General features: G+C 39.8%; 1 protein-coding gene across 1 annotated transcript; it reads right to left on the minus strand.

Moving 5' to 3' along the window:
* Window positions 1-604: 604 nt before the first annotated feature.
* Window positions 605-12,521, minus strand: LOC309688060 (prolactin-releasing peptide receptor). The gene is made up of 4 exons (XM_082503492.1): window positions 12,432-12,521; window positions 2,538-3,016; window positions 1,861-2,258; window positions 605-1,040 (listed from the first exon to the last, which is right to left on the minus strand). The coding sequence occupies exons 1-4, from the start codon at window positions 12,506-12,508 to the stop codon at window positions 822-824; spliced, it is 1,173 nt and encodes a 390-aa protein (XP_082359618.1). The 5' UTR covers window positions 12,509-12,521; the 3' UTR covers window positions 605-821.
* Window positions 12,522-24,302: the final 11,781 nt, after the last annotated feature.

The following is a 24,302-nucleotide window of genomic DNA, read 5'->3' on the forward strand; positions in this document are numbered from 1 at the left end:
ATTGAAGACAATTTCCAATACTGCTGCAAGGTGTCATATACAGTAAGATGCATTTTTATCATTATTGCATATACTGTGGTTTTGACCTGCAGAAAATGAAGAGACTGCATACAGCATGTATGCAAAAACACAAATATATATTTATTTACACATACAACACACTTAGACTGTACCACCTAATTACGTTTAATAAACCTAAAAATAGCCAGCAATTTGTTATCCAATAATATATGTAAATAATTGAATGACATTCAGTTCTGTGGACAACATAAAACCATCATTAGTATTTTCCTGATCCACGTCTGGTTTGAGGAGTTCACTGTACGGTCAGCTCCCTGAAGTCAAGTGTTTAATGTTTAAGCAAACCGGTCCATGTAACCAGAGTTAACACCCATGATCTCAAGCTCAAGCATAAGTCTGCTACAGCTGAATACTGTTTATACCCCCGCTGGCCTTTTCAAAGCTGCAGCGTCTGCGTAGCCTCTGCAGCACTGCCATCTAAGCACAACACAGGGATCCCAGTGGACTCTTCACTGGTCTTCTTTTTCTTTACCATCATTGGATTTCTTTGTAAGCAGTGTTTTTTTTAGTTGTTTTTTTTTTAGCTACTACCTTTGGAGATGCTACAAGAAAGGACTAAATGCCATGACGTCACAACATGCTGGTAAAGCATGAAGAAAATGGTTTAAATAAATTTTGAACAGCCTCATTGTATTCTCCTGGATGTCTCAGACATTAACGCTCATGCTGGGGTGCAGGTGCTAGCTTGCGGATAAGAATGGGCTCTGCATATCAAGAGCTGCTACAGTCGCATTGTGGGTTCAACTGGATCTCTCCACCATCCTTCTCTGGTGGTTATGGCAAGGACAGAGATAACCTTTGAGGTGCATTCGCACCTTGCTGTGCAGTGAGGCATAAATGAAAGGGTTGTAACATGCAGAACTCATAGCCACTAAGTGGCAACATACTTGTAAGACATTTATGTAGCGCTTGCCCATAATATGGAAGTCCGGGTCCAAGTCCAGCAACAGGTTCAGCACCTACAAAACACAATGGAAAAAGTTGTTATTGCATCGAATCAGCACTGACTTCTTAAACTATTAGGAACATTTTTGAAAAAGTCTGACCAAGCTGCTCCTCTCTTTCTGCCTAGAAAATCACAAATTAGAAGGCAGCTTGAACTGTGGTAATGGATTTCAGAAATGTGAAATTTGCCAGCATAATTAGATTTGGTTGAACGCTAATACTAAATCATTCCACGTCACAAGTTAAGTTTCGGTGTTTAGCAGCAGGATTTGCAACATGCCAACTGCAATTTATAAAACCAGATCATTTCACTTTTGACTCATTTGGACACGTTTCACTAGCCATGACAAATACCCTTCTCCTAAGTCATGAAGGAGCCTTGCAGAAGCCACGAATTTATCAATTTGCATGCAACATTGACTTTAGAAATGCGACTCTACCAACACTTACGATCTGCATTTAAGCAGTGCACGCAAAGTGCTTTTAGTGAAACAAGGCTCTGAGTGTTTGCAGCCATATTGCAGTGTCAACTTTTCCTTCCAGTTCAATAATGTGACAATGAAATCCTAATGTGTTAGCCTTTTACATGGCTCATTGTGGACATAATATTGGCTTTGTGGACACAAATATCTGATGTTGGGTTTCCATAGTTAATGATGCATAAAACTGAATCATCCTAATAGTAGTTAAACCTGCAGTTTTGCATCATTTTGCTGCTATTGAGGTTATGAGTTTCGAACAGATACATATAGAAAAATGTTACTTTCTTTGTCTAATGCCTATAGATAAGGATTAATGGAGTAATGGTTAGAATTCATCAATGTCTTGAATCACCTGGAGAGGCAGCCAACACAGGGCAAAGGCCAGCACTGAGGCCACCAGCAGAGAGAACGTCTTCTTCCTCCTTTGGCTCCAGCGCTGCTGACTGTTTGATGGCTCCCCAGGCACTGAATAGCGCTTCAAACTGATAGTAATGGCACAGTAGGATACGCTAACTGACAGCAGTGGGATCATATACGAGGTTATTAAAATGAAGCAAGAGTAGAGAAGCCGCAGATTGCCACTATTTGGCCAGAATTCTTCACACACTACCAGGTCAATGCCCGTGGGCCGCAGGTCCAGGTAGTCTGTGTAGTACGATGGAGGTGCGGCCAGGGCCAAAGATAAAAGCCAGACACCCAAAGTCACTGCACCGCAACCCCACACAGAAATCCTCCTCCGTACCGGATGAGCTGAGACAAGGAAAAAATACAGATATAGTATATATTAGGTAAAAACAATAAGGATGTTATTTCATACCGAAATTAAAGTGGCCATGTATAGAAGTGTGTAAAAATTAGAGAAGTCTCTAATTATTTTAGCTTGGTCATCTCAGTATCAGGAGACTAAATCTGTGTGTGGTCAATTTGCATTTCGCATTACAGAAAACACATTTTGGAATATAGTAAGGTTAACTTTTGAACGTACAGTAAATTACTGCTAATCAGTAATGGTAATGTCAAGTCCCTTACCTACAACAATATAGCGGTCCACAGCAATAGCAGTAAGTGAAAGCACTGATGCAAAGACTGTGGCACACTGCAGCAAGGGAACCAAATGGCAGAAAGGTCTTCCAAAAGCCCAGCCATGGCTGTCGAAGGCGTAAGACACTGTCAGCGGAACACAAGTCAAACACATCAACAGGTCACCTGCTGCTAAGTTACCGATGAAAAAGTTGGTGGCATTGTGGAGTTTCTTGTCAGCCAGGATGCAAGCCAAAAGGAAGGAGTTTCCAACAACAGCTACTACCACTACAAGGCAGTACAGAGGCAGGAAGAGAGGCTTGTATCGCTGAAGGAGCTCTATGCCTATGAACATGTCCAAGGGGTCGCTGTGGTTGAGTCCTTGGTCTTTGTTTCCTTCTATTCTTGCTCGTGATGTTTCATGACTTGTGTTGCCAGTCATACTGAAATCCTTGTCCATGAAGACATCCATGTCTCTGCACGCCAGCCTTAAAAAAGACACCATCAACAGTTATCCAATAAATACTGCATGGAAAATCAGCCATTGATTTTTGTAGTCTTCAGGGATCCAGTAGACTGACAACATAATAACGCTGAAGTGACAGAATTCAATTATAGTGGGTAAAAATTCATTAACCTAAATAACTTTATGTTTGCAGCAAATTTATAGGAACAATTTCTCCAGTGGTGAAGTATGTGTAATATAAATAGTGTTCATAGAGAGTTTTTTCAATGCAGGTTTTCAAGGTTGCTAGCTGCATATGTAAAATGCAACTTCCCATTCTGATAATGGCACATTAACTCAATTATGTTTGGAAAGTTGACTAAAACCATAACAAACGTTGGTTCCTTTATAACTTTACAGTACAACCACAGCTCTGTTGTATCACTCTCTTCCTTGAAAGTATATTGAGGCTGAAAAAAGGCACCAGGACTCCTTTACATTTGTGAAGATGTTTCACTTCTCATCCAAGAGGTTTGTTCAGTTCTAAAAACAAATCGTGGAGAATCCCACGTAACCCTGAACACAGAATGTAGATATCTGTACTCTGCATGTTAGTAAGCTAGATGACCTTGTTGCATACTGAGTCTTTAATGTGAATGAGCTATGTCTTGTGGCTTTTCAGCTTCTCATTTCACCACATTGACTAATATGTTGTTTTGATCCAAAAGTCACCTGTTAGTGATGGATCTTGATCTAATGTGTACTCCTGTATATTATCTCTTAGTTCTAAGTGCCACGAAGGTGCTTATCTGTGACAGCAGTTAAAAATGGTGGATCTGATTCACCTTAGCAAATATGTCATCAGACTCATAGTTCATGATCTTCATGCCAGTGCAGAGGTTTGATTTATTTTGTGCATGAATCAGGATACTAAAAACTCACCTGCATAATTCTTCTCAAACTGTTATAGGAAGAAATGAATAATGTCTAAGTTACTTTCTTGTGTATGAGGTTTGAGAATAAATGGCTTCTTTTGAGAAATGATTTAAAAGATTTACTGAGTTATCCAGTGATCCACTTTTTTTTCCATCACCTTGGATTTTTTTTCAATGTAATGTATCATGCACTAGAATATTATACGCCTTCCTTTCCCTTAGAATAACTGACAACTCCCAGTTCTAGGCACCGCTAGCCCAAATGCAGTCATTAGAAGCGGATTATCCACAGACCAAAAAGATCATAAAGAAGAAATGACTATGTACACCTCTAAAACTTTATTTTGCATGAATTTTATGTCTTAGATAAATCATTAATCTGTGATTGTTATGGATAGATGAGTGGTAATATGAGGGTGTTTTTAATCTAATAACAATTTACTACACAACAGGGTGCACGGACATGCCCAGACATCTCGGGACTGGTTTCAGGAATATGTCACTCAAGGTATGATCATCATTCAGGGTAATAATAACATATATAATACTGGGTATTACAACTGTGCTTAACGGTCTTTTCACCTTGGGATTCTGTGTATGTGTGTATGCATTCATGACAAATCTTAACATCCTAGGACCAGGCGTCCACATATGTGGACATCACATTTTGGGATGTCTAGACCAAAATAATAAATTCTGCTCTACAAGGGAGGGATATCCACTTACAAGGACATCATGCTGCCACCGTTCTATCGAAATTTTAAACATATGTCCTCATATGTGGATCAAATTTTTCTCAGAAACAAAAAACAGGTAAAAAAAACCAAATCTGGAAATTTTTTGTTTTTACATTCATCAGGTCCCAACATGCCCAAATATCAAGGAGAAATTAAAAATGCATGCCATGGAAGAGTTCGGGTCTTAGGAGGTTAATCGTGGAGATAATTACTGGAGTGAATGCTAGCAAGTGGTTTTTTTTTTTTTTTTTTTTCTGAAGGTCTTTCAGCAATTTGTTTTTTTCTGTTTTTGTTTTTTTTTGTTTTTACATTGGCTATTTTTTTCTCAGTCCAGTTCTTATACCTGTTCATTTATAGAGGAATGTTTTTTTGTGTGTGTTAAGCCACTTAACACTGATCTTTGAATGATTCAAACATTACATAAAAAAGGCCTAACCAAACAAGGGAACTAGTGTTGTCTCTACACATAATGAAAACTTATCAATCAATCAATCAATCAATCAATCAATCAATCAATCAATCAATCAATCAATCAATCAATCAGTCTTTATTTATAAAGCACTTTTCATACAAAAAAATGTAGCACAAAGTGCTTTACATAGTTAAAAGCAGCCAACCCCACCCTCCAACTCACTCCCCACACTCTCATTAACATAAATGATGTGAATACACACATATATCCCCCCCCCCCACACACACACACACACACGCGCACACTTAAAGAGTAAAAATTGGGCTGGGTTCGCATGAGCCAATTTTTAATTATATCTTTACGCCCTTTGTTACTGCTAAAACACAGTTTGTTTCAGTTTCTTTTTGTTTCTTTGATTTTATAAATAAAAACACAGTTTGACATGTGTAAAAGAATATTATTGCACAAACAAGGAGACTGCCAAAGAGCAAATGAACAGTAAATTAAATTTATTTCATGAAGAAACTGGAAAAATCCATCAAAGAATCTAACACAGGACTTGAGACATGCATCTAGCCTTTTAATTGAGCCATCTACTGTTCACCAAAGCCTCATCAGAAATGGTCTCAGAGCACCTGTGGCTTTTAAGAAGCCATTCTTGAAGAAGGGAAACAGGGAGAAAAGGCTGAAGTATACGAAATTTAAAAAGAATTAGAGTGAAAGTCAGTGGTAACAGGTCTTATAGGTTGAATACAAATTTAAAATTATTGGTTCAGATTGTTTTTGGTATGCAGGAAGGAGGTCAGGGGAGGTCAACAGTGAGTGTCTACAGCCATCTGTAAAGCATGATACCCGATCAGAGGCCTCCTCCTTTATAATAATAGCTCTTTCTTTGTACAGCGAGGAAGAGAGCAAATATTGCCAGAGACCTACAAAATGACCTCCAGTAGGCTGCTCTTGTGGATGCTTCTTACCAAAATTAGACTCCGTTAGGGTGGCATGAAGGCCCATCATCCTTTAGTGTGATAGTCCAGCACCATACAGTCTGAATGGCAGAGCCATTTGCCAGAGAACACCAGAACTGGCACCTCTGATGCCCCACAGATGGGAGCAGGTCCACACTGAACACAGCTATAAAAGAATCTGGAGACACCGTGGTAAACCTTACACCACATGTGTGGCAACTGTAAAGTGTGTTTTCTTTTACGCCCAAATATCTGCCAATGTACTTTTTCGTATAAAGCTTTATTTGTTTATTTATTATTCTGTTTACACATTATTTTAGTTGCCGTGAGGGGCCAAAATAAGCTGTCAACGACACATTACTGCCAATTCTGCAGAAGAAGCGAGTGAAGTAGACAGAGCAAGGTGTGGGAGTTAAAGAGAGTCTGTGCAGCTTTACCGACAGCGCAGATGGCAACAACTGACTAATGTGTGCATGGACCAAGTAAGTAGTGTAACGACTTAGTTCAAAGCCAGGACCTCCACTCCATCACGGCAAGCTTGTCAAATGATGATGTCAGGGCTGAGATGAGGGTGGAGCTGCAGAATGAGAGCAGTAGTGCTGGATTACTGTTGCTTTGTACAATGAAAGTGAGAGGGCTCTAAAGATTAAAGCCACATACAAAGAACTACGTACAGAGCAAGTTTGAAAATATGGCACAGAGTAAAAAGAAAATAATTTTCTAATGAAACCTGTTTAGATAACTAACTAAATAAAACTGGGTATTTACAAAAAAGAGGAAGGTAATATTGCAGTCAGGGAGTTTACAGATCACTGTTGCAAATATCCAGTGTGAGAGAAAATCCAAAGAAAACTAAGGTGCCTTTAAGGAGGTCTGTCAGCAGGAACAAATTGATCATATTTGGTGGTGATGTACACTAGGTAAAAAGGTGCAGAGAAGGATACAGAACCTGCCGGGTAGCTGAAAGACTTTATGAATAAGGGACATGTCATGACCTCAAAAAAAAAAGCAAAAAAGTCCCAAAATGACCCAAAACCAAAGCTTAGCTCCCCCAGCACTCATGTAAGTCCCCACAAAGTGAGAGAAGGAGTATTAAAAAATCCCCAGTCACAAAACAAAGGGAACGACTGTCTAAATCATACAAGCCTTACACGAAACACAAATGGTACAGCTGAAAATGCCTTGTTTGTAAAGAAGAGTTGCTGGATATGAAAGCTGCCAGTGGGTGAGAAATCCCCTTATCAGTGTGTATCAAGACTAACCTTAAACTTTATGATCCAAAGGCTAAAATAATAGGGCTGATGAGATTCCAGTTCCAGTAATAGTGAGTATGTACATAGTACAAAGACCACTATTAGTGTCTATGAGGAGATATTGAATGAAACAGAAAAATGACTCGTGATTTTGAAGGCTTAGCCAAAGAACTAGTGGACAGTGCTACGGCTAATTCTCCCATTTGTAACATTGAATGACCAAAATTTACAAAATCAATTATATTTTTATTCAGTGTGAAAAGAAAAACAGACTAAGACTATGAATTTGGCGGCAGCGCAATTACAGAGGTCAAGAAAGGAGGCTATTTTCCCTTGAACTTGTATAGGACCAGCAGCCTTTTTTCCATTACAGCTATTGCCATCTGGTATTTCTAGCACTCACATGGGCCGTTACAGACAGTTTAGAGGCAGTGATAATAACTCTGTCACTTATGTGTTGAGCACAGCTAAACTGAAGTCACAGGGCATCACTGGTTGACCGAGCTGTGTGATTTTAACAGAACTCTGACATTCTGTACAGATGCAGACTTCCTGTCCTGTAAATCTGTGAGTATGGGCTGTCCATGTAAAGAACAGTGCTCCCCTGAAGTATTAGGTTCCATACTTAGTGCAGTTTAGACTCAAAAGCACTTGGACTTGATCTCAGCTATTACAGCTATTAGCCTACACATTCAAGAGATAACTGCACAAAGCGAGCCAGATATAAAAATAACACAGACTGAGTTCTTGCAAGTGCAGTTTCAGGACCCTGCCATATCCCATGTCCCCCACCTGAAGATGTCTGGGTGGAAACCATACAAGGATTTATAATTGATATGTTCTCCCTTTTTTCTTTATCCTTTGGCTTTCCTGCTAAAAAAAAGACTAGATGGTGAAGAATTTGAGAACCAGCTATTCGGGCAGGTGCAGAAAGATTAAAGCATTGCAAATTAACAAACAACTTCTTTTCACTCAGAGTGGAACGCAACAGAAAGATTTAATTGGATCTTGCTATCAATGCCCTGGACGAAGGAGATTGTTGTGGACTTCAGGAGAATGCACACCCAACATGCTCCTCTGACCATTGACGGAGCGTCTGTGGAGAGAGTGAGCAGCACCAAGTTCTTGGGTGTGCACATCACAGAGGATCTCTCCTGGACGTACAACACCACAGCACTGGCCAAGAAATCACAGCAGCGTCTCTTCTTTCTCCGCAAACTAAGAAGAGCAGGAGCTCCAGCCCCCATCATGTACACTTTCTACAGAGGCACCATCGAGAGCATCCTGTCGAGCTGCATCACTGTGTGGTTTGGAGCCTGCAATGCGTCCTGCCATAGAACCCTCCAACGCATAGTGAGAGCTGCAGAGAGGATCATTGGTGTCTCTCTCCCCTCCCTCCAGGACATTTACAGCACCCGTCTCACTAAAAAAGCCCTTTGCATAGCGGCTGATCCCACGCACCCAATGCAAAGCTTCTTCAAGCTGCTGCCGTCAGGGAGGAGACTGCGGAGTCTCCAGGCCAGGACCAGCAGACTGAAGGACAGCTTCATCCATCAGGCTGTCAGGAAGCTAAACTCCCTCCCGATTCTGCCCCCCTCTCCCCTCTTCTCCACCACGGTCTCACTGAACTCTGTCACACACACACACACACTCACTCTCTGACGCACTCACTGGCCTGCTCCAGTCACTTTGTGGAGCATTGGACTGCTTAAGCATTGGACCTCATAAGACTTTGTTGTTACACTATCTCTTACCGTACACTACTAAATCTCCATTTGCACTATTTGCCTATTTTGCACCACTATGCCTTCTTACTTGAATATTGTATATTGTATATTGCATAGCTTTTTTTTTTTGTTATACGTAAAATTGTATTGTATTTATTTAAATTTTTACTTTTTAATTATTTTATTTGCATTTTTCTAATCACTAGGGTTTGAGAGTAACGCAATTTCTATTCTGTGTATGTCCTGCACATGTGGCAGAATTGACAAATAAAGTTGACTTGACTTGACTTGACTTGACTTTATAAGGAAAAAAGGGAAATTGCAGTGGCTATGTAAACAAAGTCGTACACACCCATAACTGCACAACCAGTGAAGCGCCTGAGTACTCTCCCTTTTATTTGCTTTATGATACAAATCACCATCTGCCAGTTGATCTTATTTTTTGCGATTAATGATGCGGAAGAGTGTAACTCTCAACTGCAATATCCTCTAAAGTGGCAACAACAAATGAAAGCTTATGACATTGCATCCAAAAATATCCAAAGGTCTACAGCAAGAGTAAAACTTACATACTGTGATCAAAGGAGCTAGAGTACAGTTCTTTCACCTTTTGACATAGTCCTCATGTCAGAGCATTGTGGGTTTGGCAAAAGGCACTTGTACTGGGGAGATCTAATGCATATTGTGATCTTGCGAATGGGAGAAAATGTGCAGTAAAGGCTTAACATAGCAGAGAGAGAATCTGAGGCCTCCATTGCAACATGAGCTTTTGAGGAACAATTACAGAGTACTATGTACTATGTTGATCAAAAGAAAGCACATTATGCCAAATTAAATTAAATACCAGAGGACCCAGCGAGCTCAGATGAAACGAAACATTACTAAGCAGAGGATCAGAGGTTTGGTGTTAGCTTTTTTGGGCTGATTTTGAATCTTGCTCTTAAAAGGTTGATGATTTTGTATTTCCAGTGACATCTTATTGCTCTCAATAAATTACATTGTCTTTTATCAGTAAAGATTTTCAACTTGACTATTTCTTTCTTTAAAATGTGACATATGAGTCAATTGTTCCCTTAAGTTTTTTTTTAAGCAGATCATGACTTGTAATAGACTGGTCTTCATCTACTAACAAAAACAACATGCCCAGTTCCAACTTAATTGTTTGCTGTGGATACTGAGTGCAAAGTGTTCCAGGAGACAATGCACACCAGTCAGGACAGAGCTTTCACAGAGGAACAAAAACAAAGCATCAGCCTCCTTCTGTGTACAGGGAAACACATTACCATTCAGAACACTAACCCAAATATTTATGTGTCATACATTTTATTTGTTTTCCAGGAAGGTGCCTGGATAAACTTAAGGTTTTCCCTGAACAAGACGGAAGTTTAAACATCTGGTAGCTGAATTCTACTCAGTAATCTATGAATAATGCATTTTTCAGTTTTTTATTCTTACTGTAGTCTGCAGCAACTGCATTTAAACAGTATATATGGGGGTAAAACATTTAGCATTTAGCATACTTTTATCTATTGCTCCTTTCCTAACTCTGTGTTCACACATAACGTAATGCAAATTTGTGAGGCATGTTATGGACTTGCACTTAAAGAACACTTAAGACTTGCTGACCACTCACAGCGAGATGAGTGAGTGAGAAAGTGAATGGAGCAATGCAATCAGGAGCAACTTAAAAATAGAATTCACTTCATCCACCGAAAGACATTCATCTCAAGTTCAGTGGCAGCCCATCCAATAGTTTTGGAGAGACTTCCTAAACATGATGGTGACACAAAAGGAAAATTTAAAATTGGAGTACAAAATTCATGGCAATCCAGACTAGTAGCACTGACATCCCCAGAAGCAAACATATCAAATGCTAGTTTTTGCAGTGCAGTTTGTGCAGCTGAATGGGTTGATGCTTTCCAGTCAGTAGGTGTCAGACCAATTCAATATGAGCAGAAGATTATAGGCTGACATGTGTGACCTTTCCAGAGCATGTATTACTTGTACCAGCTTTAAAAAATTTTGCAAAAATTCTTATTTCTGCAGTGCACACACATCAATAAGTAAAAGATTCACCATCACAGCCAAAAGAAATCACAATTTATGAGTCACTTTTAGCCACTGATATTAAATCCTGTCTGACAATTTTTCAAAGGGTCATGATCCCAGTCAGGCTGAAATTAAGCCCATGGCGAAGCTGCTGTAGAATGCTAAGATCCTCAAGATGGAATCTGCCTCTCAGGCTTTTGTATAAAGAATAAAGAACACAATAAAATATCAGTATTTTAATTAAGGCCGAGCTCTGAAAGGTGGGAGCACATCTGAGCTATCTGTCCCTTCGCACAGAGAACAAATGTTTCAGACTGTTGATACAATTGTTAGTAGAAAGATCCACTCTAGTGAATCAGTCAGCTCACTCAGCATGTTTGACAATTTTCCATGTTAAATTCAGAACCTGTTAGTACCATCACTTGCTTAGCAGCATTCGCCACTTTGGAGCTTGCTAGACTCGCTGGCAGACCGCTCTGTGTTACATTTACAAATTTGTTCTGCACGTGCCAATAATCAAGAGCAGGAATATGTTTTCTCATCCCATCTGGCCTCACTCTATCTACCTTATCTGACAGCTTGAAAGAAATCTACCCTTGCCTAGTAACACTGTTGCCATGGCCTTTGTGGAAGCCATCCAGACCCTGCAGCTAATTTGTGAAGCGTGATGGGAATTGAGAACCCTCAAAATGCAAAACAGGAAGAGCAACTCCTTTAGACTCTCTCGCACCCCAGTTTGTCTGCTGTCTTGTCCTTATTTTTCTTTACGTTGACCTTTTTGTGGCCTCTCTGACTCTACTGACATTTCCTAACCCAAAACTGATAAAACTCTTGTATTTCTGTCATTCTGAGGCTGCTGAGGCATCCTGAGAGAAAAAGAGGCAGAGGTTGGACAAATATGAGACACAAATGAGGTCAAGGTTCAGTCTATGAAATTCTGATGAGGTAGCTTAATGGTGTCCCTCATTATTTGAATTAAGAATGTAGGCTTGCTCCTGGACGACATTATTGCCTGTTGATGATTCCAGTGCAGACCCCTCAGCGACTGCTGGCCTAACAAACCTTGGATGGCATATTTTTGTCTCTACACACAAGACGCTCTGTGTGAACTGGTGCTGTTGCGAAAGTCTAAGCTAGATCCTATCTTAAAACATCCTCAAGACAGTAACAGTGGAATTATAAACAGCAGCATTACTGTCTTTCTTAGTCTGCAGGGCTAATGATTGACTCCTAAATGTTTATGACCTTCTGACCCTTTAATTAAGAGAGGTCAGAGCCTGCCTAATAGTATTGGCTCTGTCTAGGAACAACTTAAGACTTGTCCAGACACACACATATAAACATTCAGTGATTGCAAGGGGCAGAAAAATTTACACTTACCTATGGGTATGATGAATTAAAACTAAAAGACGTAACCATTTCTTTCCAGTTAAGAAGATCTTTTTAGAAGAAAGCATTTAGAGCATGTTATAGCCAACAAAACAGATTCTCCCTATCTGGCTATTCTATTGCCACATCCATGCAAGGACTTTCAGCAGTTTAATTTCCCAATTTTGTGGTCTTGTTTGCGATCACGTAGTAGTGTTCAACTCAGCATTTTTTATTTTTCCAAAATCCACACATTGTGAAATTCTTTATCCAGGCTCATATTGGCTGTTTCCACATTCACGCAAGAAGAATTTTAGTTCCTGATTTTGTGGTCTTGTTTGCGATCGTGTGTGTGCGCACATGCGTGTGTTTTAACCTAAAAATCTAATACTGTTCAGTATTTGGCTAGGTAATTGTGGCAGTGTGCACCAACCACTCTGCATCTCTATTCAATTAGACATGCACAGAGATGCAAAGTGCTGCAGATGCCATGGAGTACCAGATTTTTTTCCCCACAGATTGTGAATTTATGTGCCTACGCTCATGTTTAGAGAACGCCAGTGCTGATGATGTTTTTTTTTTCATCTAATTTTTTATTATTTCATTCGTTTTTTTGTTGCAAAAAATTAATTCCTCTGTTTTGCTCTGGATACATACGAGCATTATGCAAACTTGAATGAATACAAATTCAGTAGTGTGAGCTGGATTCCCAAAACAAGCAACACAAAAATGAAGTCACATCACTGAAAAATTCAGTACAGTACATTTTTTACCTCTTCACCCACGACGATGACACTTGCTGCACAGCAATCAGCATGTATTGGAAGATGTCGATGTTTGGTAAGTGGGTGCATCTCTAATTTAATACCTTCAGTTTTTTACTTTGATTGACCATAAATGACATATCTTGTATTCTATTGTTAAAGATATACACATACCTATTTTTTGTGTGTTTTATCCAGAAAGTTTGTAATTGTATTTCTGCAAGTTATCATCATCGTAAATTTGTCATGCCCAAGAGAAATGAGTTTGATTCCGTAGCAGTTCAAAATTATAGTTGGCTCTAAATCTTTATTGGTGTTTTGCACGAGTACATTCAATATGAGACCCTGGACTGTGTGTTTTTGTGTTATGTGGATAATTTCTATCTTTGTTTTGTAAAAATCCCTTGATGTAAAATCAATAAGTAATAATAACGTCATAAGTAAATTCATAGAAATGTCATCAAAACTCCTGTATTTTATAAAATGGAAACATTTCTAGTTTGCACCTGAACACCCTTAAATGATTACTAAATAGAGCACAGACACGTTGTTCTAACATGTGTATGCAGTCAGAAGTATGAAATACACCAAGTACCCCACAGCCTGCAGAAATAGTGCGCGTGATGAAAAATATACCAGATTATACAATAATGATTCAGATTTGATGGCTGGCTTTCAGGACTAATAAGCACTGATGCGCCTTGTCACAGATGCCTTCCCTCTATGCTTTTTAATTTGCCTCATTCTCCCCTATAAACACTGTTTGCCAGACTTCGTTCAAACCTGACCAATGGTCTTAATTGCCGATCATCCTAAAGGAACCCACTTTAATGACAGCGTTATTAAGTGACTACGTTAGTACAGCATTTGAGCCCCTTTTCACAGAGAGTTCCTATGACTTTGTCCAGTATGTTCCCTCTGTGATGACTGCTTCATGAAGATATTTATAAAATATATATGCTAATAAAATCTAAAAAAAAATTAAATGACAGCAAACAACTATTAGAATTAGAAGTTCTGATTTTTAGCAAATAAGACTAAGACACATTATATTTATACGCACTCCTTAATTAAAAACAATCAAAAATAAATATAATAAAAAATAAACATTTCTATAAACATTAGTAAAAAAAAAAAACACTATATGTTTTTGTCCGTTTCTTTACTTGTGTGAATCTGTATTTGTAAATGTCAGTGCATGCAACAAGAGAGAGGATAGAGATAAAACATCTTACCTGTGCAAATTGGAGGCACTTAGAAAATCCCTGTGTGGTATCTCTTCACTTGAGCAAATTAGGTTATTTTCTAGCTATCACCGTTACCCTTTTTCCCCCCTGCTTCACGCCTTTTCTTTCTTGCCACAGCTCTTAAATCTCTTGTAACAAATGTCGTATTGCAACCTACACAGAAGCCCACACTGGTATGAAGAGTCAGGCAGAGAGATGGTGTTTCTCACTCAGTCTGAGTGAGAGTGACAGAAAGAGGGAGAGAGTAAAAGGGACCTACATAACCTATCTCCCTCAAATCCTTAGAAAAAGAAGTGCCCCCTCCCATGTATTTTCCTTTATTGTGTCTGGCTCCACACTCACTTCGCATGTGCACACTTTGCACGCACAAATGTATCCCTTGCAACATGCTGTGAAGACGTGTGTAGCAAGTTTTTATTTAGCCTCAGGGGTGAGGACAGCCTATTCTTTCTGCTTTATGTGCTCTATAAAAGCCTTGATTGCTGACAGAAACTCCGACACCTAAAAGGGAACAAGAAAGAAAATTAGCACCAGTGTAAAAAAAAAAAAAAAAGGGGGGGGGGGGGGGGGGGGCGCGATATTTACTGTTTGGTCTTCAGGGAAATGAAGAAGACTCGGTGTCCAGCTGCAATTCTATATATTCAGTATAACCAGATAAGCAACTGAGTTTGATGTAAGCTCACATATACTTGCTGCTTCTGCACAGTTTGCCAAACAATCATAAATTCATCCGTCTATTGTTATTTATGCCAAATTGACCCTAAACAAAATTAAAAGATTAAAAGTATTAATACTTCTAAAGTCATGTGCTGTCACTCAATTACCAATTCATCTTGCTTTTGCCTTTTGTGATGCAATGTCACCTCAGAGAACTACCTGCTGACACATCAACATAAAAAACATCAAGTAATCATTTGCTGCCTTTTCTCTTCCTTCATTTCCTGCTCTCTCTCACTCTTAAACACGCTCACTCTATATTTCTCTTTTAAAAGCAGCTCTTTATCGCTATTGTTGGGTGTGTGATGAGTATCTAACACTTGAGTACTGACCATTTCTCACTACATCAATTGAGGGCATCAATTCAATACCAGATGGGGCACTCAGTAGAACAAACTATTCTGACAAACCTATTGAGAGGTCTCACTATAAAAGATAAAAAAAAATAGCAGAGTAAAAGGAGACATATAAGGGAAAGCCGTAGATATGGATTGCTATATTTCAGAGGGACTTTATGCAACAGGTCTTTTTGAAGGTGTTGGTAAGAAACAATCCCTGCTTGTTTGGTCTGAGCCACAGCTCTGAAAGCTTGCAAAGAAACAGAAAGGGGGAAAAATAAACATAGAGCATCACAAAAAGATAAATGCAAGTTTGGCTGATAAAATGCCAAACATTTAGTTCTTAAAAAGTTTGACAGTTTTGGTTTGCCAGCTCCTAAACGTAACATCTTTCATATGTGGTCATGCATGGCTTTATAATATACTGCTCTGGTTCCTTAGACTAAGTAATTATAGATGCTTCTGTTCTCCACTGATATATGAATAAGCTTTCAGCATTCAGGCTCTGAGGACATAAGCACACATTTATTTAACCTTGTTATCGGTGTGTCCCAGCCGTCTGTGTAATTGAAAGATTGCCTGTGTGTGAAATTACTTTGTTGTAGAGCCATATTGATGTGTCAAGGATTGTATACACATGTAAAATTCATTGTGTGTATACAGTAAACTTTGCTAGCCTATATAACAAGTTTAGCTTTAGGACATGTGGATTTGTCTAATTATAATAATGTTTTCTGCTTCTCAGCTCTGTGAAAAAAGATAGACAATGTTGTTAATTTTAAATGTTGTTAATTGATTTGTTCAAAGTAATTCAGTCACTTTGCCATAAATGAAGTAGATGGAGATGGTTGAGCACGTGATCCATTGATGACCTGCCTATGGTGTAACCTGCCTATAGTGCAATGTCAGGTGGCTTATGTGCCAGTCTAGTCCAACCTTGTATTGGCTGAGAGGTTAAGAAAATGAATAGATGAATAATATTAATACAACAATTCACGCATCGGTAAAATAAGTGTCATGTATTTGCTCAAGTATGTCCACTGTCTTTATTCCTTTAGCAGAGATTTATTCATTTATTCATCGAGGTTTATTCTCGATGAAGTTGTCCTTGCACTTCCCTACAAAAAGGTCAAGTATGTGACATTGGCGGGCTGATGAATGCATTGACTCAGCATGCTTGCGCAGTGGTCAGGAAGAAAGAAAATGGGAGTGCAATTACAGTAGGAAAGCAATAATCATTATTTTTCTTTTATGGCTCAAAATGGTTTTATTTTGGAAGTTAACTACACAGAAATGGCAAAAGAAAATACTTAAATTACTATCCCAATATGAATGTAGTTGAAGTATCAGTATACTGAACACCAGTTAAGATATTGCTGAATCAATCATATATTAACAAGATTTAACCTTGCAATAGTAAGTAGGGGAAAGTACTCAGATTGCACTGTATAGCCTAGAAAAGTGTAAGTGAGAAAATGTACATCTAAACTTTCTTAAATACAAGCTGTAATATAATCCCGGGATTTGCAATTTGTATAAAATTGAAATGTAGTTATTGCCCTGAACAGTATACTCTTAATATGAATGCATCTGTTAATGTTACATCTGTAGTGACACTGGAACAGATTTGAACTTCTCAAAGTAAAGTCTTCTTTTCAGTAGGAACTGTGGAGGAACTCTGACATTATTTAGGAGAAAGAAAGCACAGAAAACACGACAACAAAACAAAATAGCATTACTTCAGGTAACCTAATGGATAAAAAAAAATACAAAAGTGAAAGCACAACAAGGGCGAAGGGAAAAAAAGACTTAAATGCACTCAAATATAAAACTGAACATTTTTCCTAACATGACGCTGCGCTTTGCAGAAATAAAGAGGACATATTCCTGTGATTGGACGGGCTGATGTCACTTCCCGTTGTTTTCATTTGTGTATCATATAAGCTAATTATGAGAGGATGAAAGAAAAGAATGTGCTAACCATTCTGCCCTATTTTCAACGTAAGACACTAAAAAACTTTCCTTTAGTTTAAGAGGAAGTCAGCCGAGTACTGTGCATATGCGACTGTGGGATTGTGTCATGAGACAGGAAGTGGTCATTCACCACTGAGAACTTTCCAAAAGTTGTTTTTTTTTGTTGTTATGTTTTGTGTTCTTGTGGTATAACAATTTTTTTTTTTTTTTGGGGGGGGGGGGGGGTATGTTTCTTTGAATTGCTGCTGTGTTTTGTTAAGTACTGTGGTGGTTTTCTTGTAGTTGTTTTGTCTGATGGGTTTATGTTTAGCACTTTGTACTCCCTGTACTTTACTCATGACAAAGTGTGCTACAGGGAGACACTAAATTGACACCAAATTGTCCCCACCAGGAAGTGTGTGTGCCTCGCATGACAACTTGGTTGATAATGGTGTCTGTGTGAAATGTGTGTGTGCTGAAAGAGAAAGACATTGTGAAGCTCTTTGTGGAAGTTTAAAAAGTGCTGTTGAACTGCAGTGTGTTAGACTGGGCTTCACGCAATTATTTAAATAAAGCCACTTGGGAAGATTGATGGTGAAATCACTTTTCAATTAAACTTCCTTCTCAAACATTTGAAATGTGACAGTGGTCCCCGAGTATAAAAGCTGACCATGGTTGAGAATCTCTTTTAATGTGTTGTTTTACATAATTTGTAGGTGTATTTTTAAACTAAATATCATGATTTTGGAAAATTTGTTGAAACGTGGGAAACACATAGGTAAAGCAGCATTTCATAGAAAAATGAGATCCCTGCTCAAGAGATAAATGCTGATTTTCACATTTACAGCTACCTTGCCGCTGAAGTACGATGTTTCGAGGGTGTAGCAGTGAAGCATGTCTGCCTTGCTAAATGTCACGGACAGTTTCGATTCAGTTCCCCTTGAGGACACGTTTTGTAACAAACAGTCATGGCAGATAAAATTGTCTTTCATGACCTGTCTCGGTTCTGAACTCTGTATGTCTGTATTCACACTCCACTGAAGAAGCACTACAGATATGCATCAGGGAAAGAGATTTTAACACATAACTCTTGTGGTTTGTTAGACTGCACCAAATAGGACTGTTTGCCCATCATTATTATTACTGATAGCCTACTGCCTATAAATTAATGTTGCCTCCTGCTGATTTTGTCTTAAAACAAGTCAATGCTGGAGGCTTGGGGACAGAATGAGCAGTGACCTGCAAGGACAAATGAGAATATCATAGTTGGATTGTGTTTGAGAACTGTTGCTTTTGTTAGCTCAGGCACTATTTGCTGCTGTTTACTCTTATCTGGGATGGCAGTAGCTGGATGGGAGCTCTCATTTACAAGGACACAAAGCTAATGCCTTATCACACTGGCCATTTTTGACTGACGCTGGAACTGCCTTGTAGTGCCTTATTGCTTTGTAAGTGCAACAAGCTGGCCATCATTATTGCATTTAAAATAATGTGAGACTGCAGATATTTTAATTGTGCTTTGACCTTCGTTTGACCTTTAGAACATGCACAAATTTTGGATGCTTTGGAGTATTCAGAGTGTTTGTGTTTTGCTGTCATTTTATATTATTATGGTTTATGTTTTAGTTTCATTAGCAGTCTTTAGGTTAGTCTGTCTTGAGTTTCTCTGTGTGTTCTTGTGTCTTGTTTCCCTTTTCTGTTCCCATGTTCCCTTCCTTGTACCATGTTTATTGTTAAAGACTAGTAGTTAAACATATGCCATTTTATGACCAGTAGTCAATGTAGTAAATTAGCTTAACAGCTGCAGGCCATATATTATCCTTTAGTTCTAATGGTGTGCTATGTATGTAGTTTAGTCTCTATTATACTCTTGAATAAAAGAAACATAATCATTTGTAGTTCATTAGACAAAATGTGCATTACTCTGTATCCTTGATCAGCTGTGAATGTCTGACACTGTTTTCTTGAGAATGTTTTATTGCTGAATCATGTGAAGAAGGCCATAAGAGGGAGACTAGGTGTCTGGGCAGAAGAGATAAAACCACATTCTTTACCCCCCTTCCAATTTCACACAGAAAGACAGGGAGGCAAGGTCAGGAGCCAGGCTCACTAAGAATTAGAAAAACATGTGAAGATGCAGCTTTTATGACAAAGAGGGGGGCTGGGATTAGCTATAAAAGTCTGTGAAAGTTGCCACCATTTTGAGACATGCTGTCGAACCTCTGCAGGCATCTCTCCCGTCCGGACGTTGTAATGCTCTTATTGTGAATTGTACCGAAATAAATGATTGTTGATTGAGCATATATACACCGAGTATTGTCCTTCCTTCAGCCCAAAGATTCAAAGAACTGCGTGTTTTCAACATTATCCATGTTTCCCCAGCCCATCATGTCTGTCATGTGCTCCCTCTCTTGTCTGCCTTTCTTCCACTCCTGTGTCAAGTGCATGTATCAGCTTTGTGTTCCATATTTTTCCTGTTTTATTGTGAAAGTCTTATGTTCCATGTTCAGTGTGTTTAGTTCTACTTCCCCTGTCAAGTCTGTCTAATTTGTCTCAGCTGTGTTGCCTGTGTACTTCCTGTTCCCTCATCATTCCTTGGCTGTATCCCAATTCAGGGTCTGCAGCCTTAAAGTACGCAGCCTCAACGGTCCTCAAGGGCCGCATACTCAAAGACCGCTAAGGCCGGAAGTGTGAGGCTTGTGAAATGGGACGGTCTAGCCTCCGTTGCACTGCCCAGGTTGCCTAGCAACCATGATAGCTGGAAACGTGTGGTTGACAGAAATGAAGGAGAACATGTTTTGTTCATTTGTTTGTTTGTTTCTACACGAGCTTTGTGTGATTTAATAAGTATCTGAGGCTGTGACCACAGGACTGTAAAACATGATTGTTGGGCTTCATATCTGTACTGAACAGTCATTTAAGATTAGCTAGTAAAAAACAAATAGTTAATGTTGTTCATGAGACTAAAGTCAGTGTAAATATGAGATGGCCAATATTATAGTTATTATATTAATCATTATTAGTTATTACCAGAGATGGGCAGTAACGCGTTACTTGTAACGTTCATACTTTTATTCCACAATCAGAGAGAAAGAAACAGAGAGAGAGTGCAGGACAGACAGACAGACAGGTGACAGTCTCAGGTGTATACACTGCTACAAAACAGGAGGATTTAGTGTTTGTGTTATTACGAGTGCTAAACAAGAAGAGTTCCCAGATGGTGCAGTGGACACATGCGTGACTCCTGCGATTAAAGCATCTTTCTTTCAGCTTAACGAGTGAACCATCAGCTCGTTCAAACGCACGTTAAAGTCCGTTTGGCTCGACACCACCGGACAGAGGCAGCAATATAACATAGCACAAGCAGTGAATCCTGCTTGTGCCGTGATATTCAGGACTACAAACCGAGCAGCATCACTGACTTTCAGCTTGTTGTGTTTGTGGATATATGACTGACTTTAATTATCCACAAAATCATCACATTCTCTGTAAGATTAAGGTCGACTATTGTATTATTATATTTTAAAGGCTTTGAAAGCAAGTAAAAGCTGAACGTACAAACATCGCTAATAGCAAATAAGTTTGCCGACATGTGGCCAACAGTAATGTTTTAATGTTCCTCATTATTAAACATTTGCACATAAATAAGTGACATAATATTTAGTACTTACTTTTCACAGTTTACTCTTCGGCCGCTCCGCTTCTGCCGTCTGCGGCAAAATTATCCACACCGACTGCCGCGCTATGAATTGTGGGATATGTTGGGCCACGAAGTCTACACTGCCACAGCCTTAAAATTCAGGGAAATGAAGGACGCATTTGAGGGCCACATTTCGAGCAGCCTTTGAATTGGGACAGCCTTCGGCGTGCCACTGTGACGTAATCGGCCTTAAAATGCGGCCTTTAAGGCTGTAGACCCTGAATTGGGATACAGCCCTTGTGTATTCAAGGCCTCTGTTTCCCTTTGTCCAGTGTTGTGATCTCCCTCATGGCTGTGTGTTTAGTTTCCTGTAAGTTCCAGTTTAGCTTGTAATTTCTCTGTTCCATCACTAAGGCTGAGTTTGAATTTATTTTTACCAGTGAAACCCTGTTTAGGTCCTATCCTGCTTGCTTTACATGGCTATCCATGACAGAAATACACAGATTCGGCATACTGCTACAATGCTTTGTGTAATGGCGGTGACAATTTTTCAGGCCACATTTGTTTTCATTTATTTTCAGTTTAGTGTAAAAAATCAGCTGGCTGCTACTTTTGTCATTGCTATTCTCAGGTTGGTAGACACTGTTCTGTCATCAGTTAGTCTGTTCACTGTTGACTAAAAAGGTTAAAACCTGTGTGTCACAGGCAGTTTGCAGTCACAGTTGTCAGACAGCTATTTGCAACAAAGTCAAGGGTGAAAATCTGTCAGCCCCATCAACACCATGAGAGGCCTCATATCGATGTCACTTCTTAACCTATTTGAGGTGTCAGTGTGGCAATTGAGATAACTCTAAGTTCCACATCAAAGCTTTTGCAAGTGTTAACAAGAACAACAGTATTGTTAATAAGCCCTAGATTATGCACCTTGCTACTAGCCATTATACTTTAAAAGCATATAACACAAATGACTTAACAGGTAGTTTGTAAGAATTAAGTGAAACAGCATTACACAACCTTATTCCTTTAACACAAATAAATTGCAGATTGGAAAATAAGATGGGTTGCTTTGTAGTCCTTAGTGTATGCTCAGTTTTCACTCCATCATCTCTGGATGTTTGTGTGTACCTCCCTTTTCCTGTTTATGTGTGTATGTGCAAACAGGGATTTAAAATGGCTAAAGCAAGCTTCCACTAAGAATTTTCAGCACTGTTTGGATGATGTAAGATATAAATCTGTAAGCCACAGTGAGGTCTGCTTTCTCTCTCTCTCTTCAAACTCGCCCTCGCTGCAGATCTGTATTGCTGAAATATATATGGAGAAAAAAAAGCTTCACACACAACTCCACCCCCCCACCAAATTATTTGCAATTCCCTCGGGCTTGTTACCATTTACTATATGTGCCTAATTATTTATGTGTCTGATTTGGATTCTCCTTTATTACCTTTTCTATTATCTCAGCCTCCTCAGATGTTGTCCCTTTATCCATTTGGATCATGCTAGATAAGGCACATCTAGGGGAAATTTTAAATCCTGGTTTTGTTTAGTTCCTTCTGGGTTTGACAAGACACCAAACAGAAGGCTTAATCGATCTGGCTGGTAGAACAGAAAAAAAAAAGTTCTCCTGCTGGTCTACAAATGTGCTGCGTTTGGCATGCAGCTGAGTGTAAAGCTTTGTTTTCTCCATCTGGCTGCAAGGCAGATCAGACCATACTGTGATTATTCATCAAACAGGCACAGCTGGAGGAGGTCATTCACTGGCAAAAATAAACCATGATGGCAGTTGGATGTTTATATGTCTGCTGTAAATAATTTGCATGAAAAGAGAGTTTAGATTATGGTCCCTTGCTAGTTATCTGTGTGTATTATAAATCCACACAGAGTTGGCTTTTTATGAAAATCCATTAATTGATGCCATAACTGAGAATATTGTTCATGCTGTTGCATGTGGGTGTTTGTCATGGTCCTGCGACCATGACTCAGTGACTTTATGTTTATGTACTTATTGTTATTACTTTCATTATTATTCATGGCTGTTTTGGGATGGTTTGTGTTTGGGATTTTAGACACTGGGTTCTGGGTTTGTGCTCCCTCTGTTGGTCCCTGGTGTTAGTGTTCCCCTGTCTCGTCAGGTTAATCAGGTCCAGCTGTTTCCCCCATCTGTGTGTGATTTCCCAGTGTCTCTTTGTGTATTTATAGCGTGTGATTTCCTCTGCTCCTCGTCGCGTCGTCTGTGTTCCTACCTGTGTTCATCCTCTGTGTTACCCTGCGTACTCTGCATCTACCCTGTGAAATCCTCTGCGTGCTCTCCCTGCTGTTCTCCCTTCGTGTTCAGGTTTGCCACTCCTTTGTGTAGTTTCACCCAGTTTAGTTCATCCGTAGTTCTGTTTTGCCATCTCCTCTTTATGTTTGTTATTATCAATAAATCACCCTCGCACCTGAATGAGTGCTGCGCTTTGAGTCCTCCTTCCACTCTCCACACGGCCGCTGCCCCGGACCGTGACAGTACGACACGACCACAACATGGACCCAGCAGCGCTTAATCCATCCAGGGAACTACGGGAAAATCTCATCGATGCCACACAGGAGCTGATCGACCTGTGGCTGGAAAGCCCGGGTGGCACGTCCCAGCGCGCTGTAGAGAGGCGGCTACAGCGTCTGGTGACCGGTCTCCCATGGCTTCTGGGCTCGCTTTGTTCGTGGGAGCGGGAGTTCCTCCTTCTGGACCTCGGTCTTCACCCCCCGTCTGCTTTTACTTCCGAGCAGTCCGAGGCGGTGAGCGAGCGACATGTTCTGGCTTCCCCAGATTCCGAGACTCTGTTTTCTGGGGCTATCCAGAGCGGGATGGGAGACTGTTCGGATCGCTTACCCACCTTCGTGGTAACGGACCCTTCGCAAGTGGGCGTGTACAGACCCTCTGTGAAACCGAGAGACTGTTTCTCTGCCGCTCCTTCTGAGCCAGGACTCTATCACCATTCTCCGGCTCAGTTCTGTGTCCAGCCACAAGCTTCCCAGTCTGTAGCTCAACCATTAGCCTCCCTTAAGCCACAATTTTCACACTGTTTTTCCACCGCCGTTTCTGAGCAGGGAGACAAACTGTTACATTACGGACCTGTTCCTCAACAGCTGGCAACATTAGTGACTGTTACTCACTCCGGGGCTTCCCCAGAGGCGGGGTTGCTGCCCTCAGCTTACTCTGGACCCCTGGTGGCCAAGATGCCAGCTGT

The sequence above is a fragment of the Aulonocara stuartgranti genome, assembly GCF_965226115.1.
Source record: "Aulonocara stuartgranti genome assembly, chromosome: 14".
In the NCBI taxonomy this organism is placed as follows: Eukaryota; Metazoa; Chordata; class Actinopteri; order Cichliformes; family Cichlidae; genus Aulonocara; species Aulonocara stuartgranti.

Excerpts from the sequence above, each read along its gene's own strand:
- LOC309688060 (XM_082503492.1), bottom strand. The coding sequence starts at position 12,508 with ATGCTTTCTTCTAAAAAGATCTTCTTAACTGGAAAGAAATGGTTACGT. Across the intron at positions 3,017-12,431 it reads TTAATTCATCATACCCATAG|GCTGGCGTGCAGAGACATGG; the intron begins GTAAGTGTAAAT and ends GTCTTTTTTAAG. Across the intron at positions 1,041-1,860 it reads TGTGTTGGCTGCCTCTCCAG|GTGCTGAACCTGTTGCTGGA; the intron begins GTGATTCAAGAC and ends TGTGTTTTGTAG.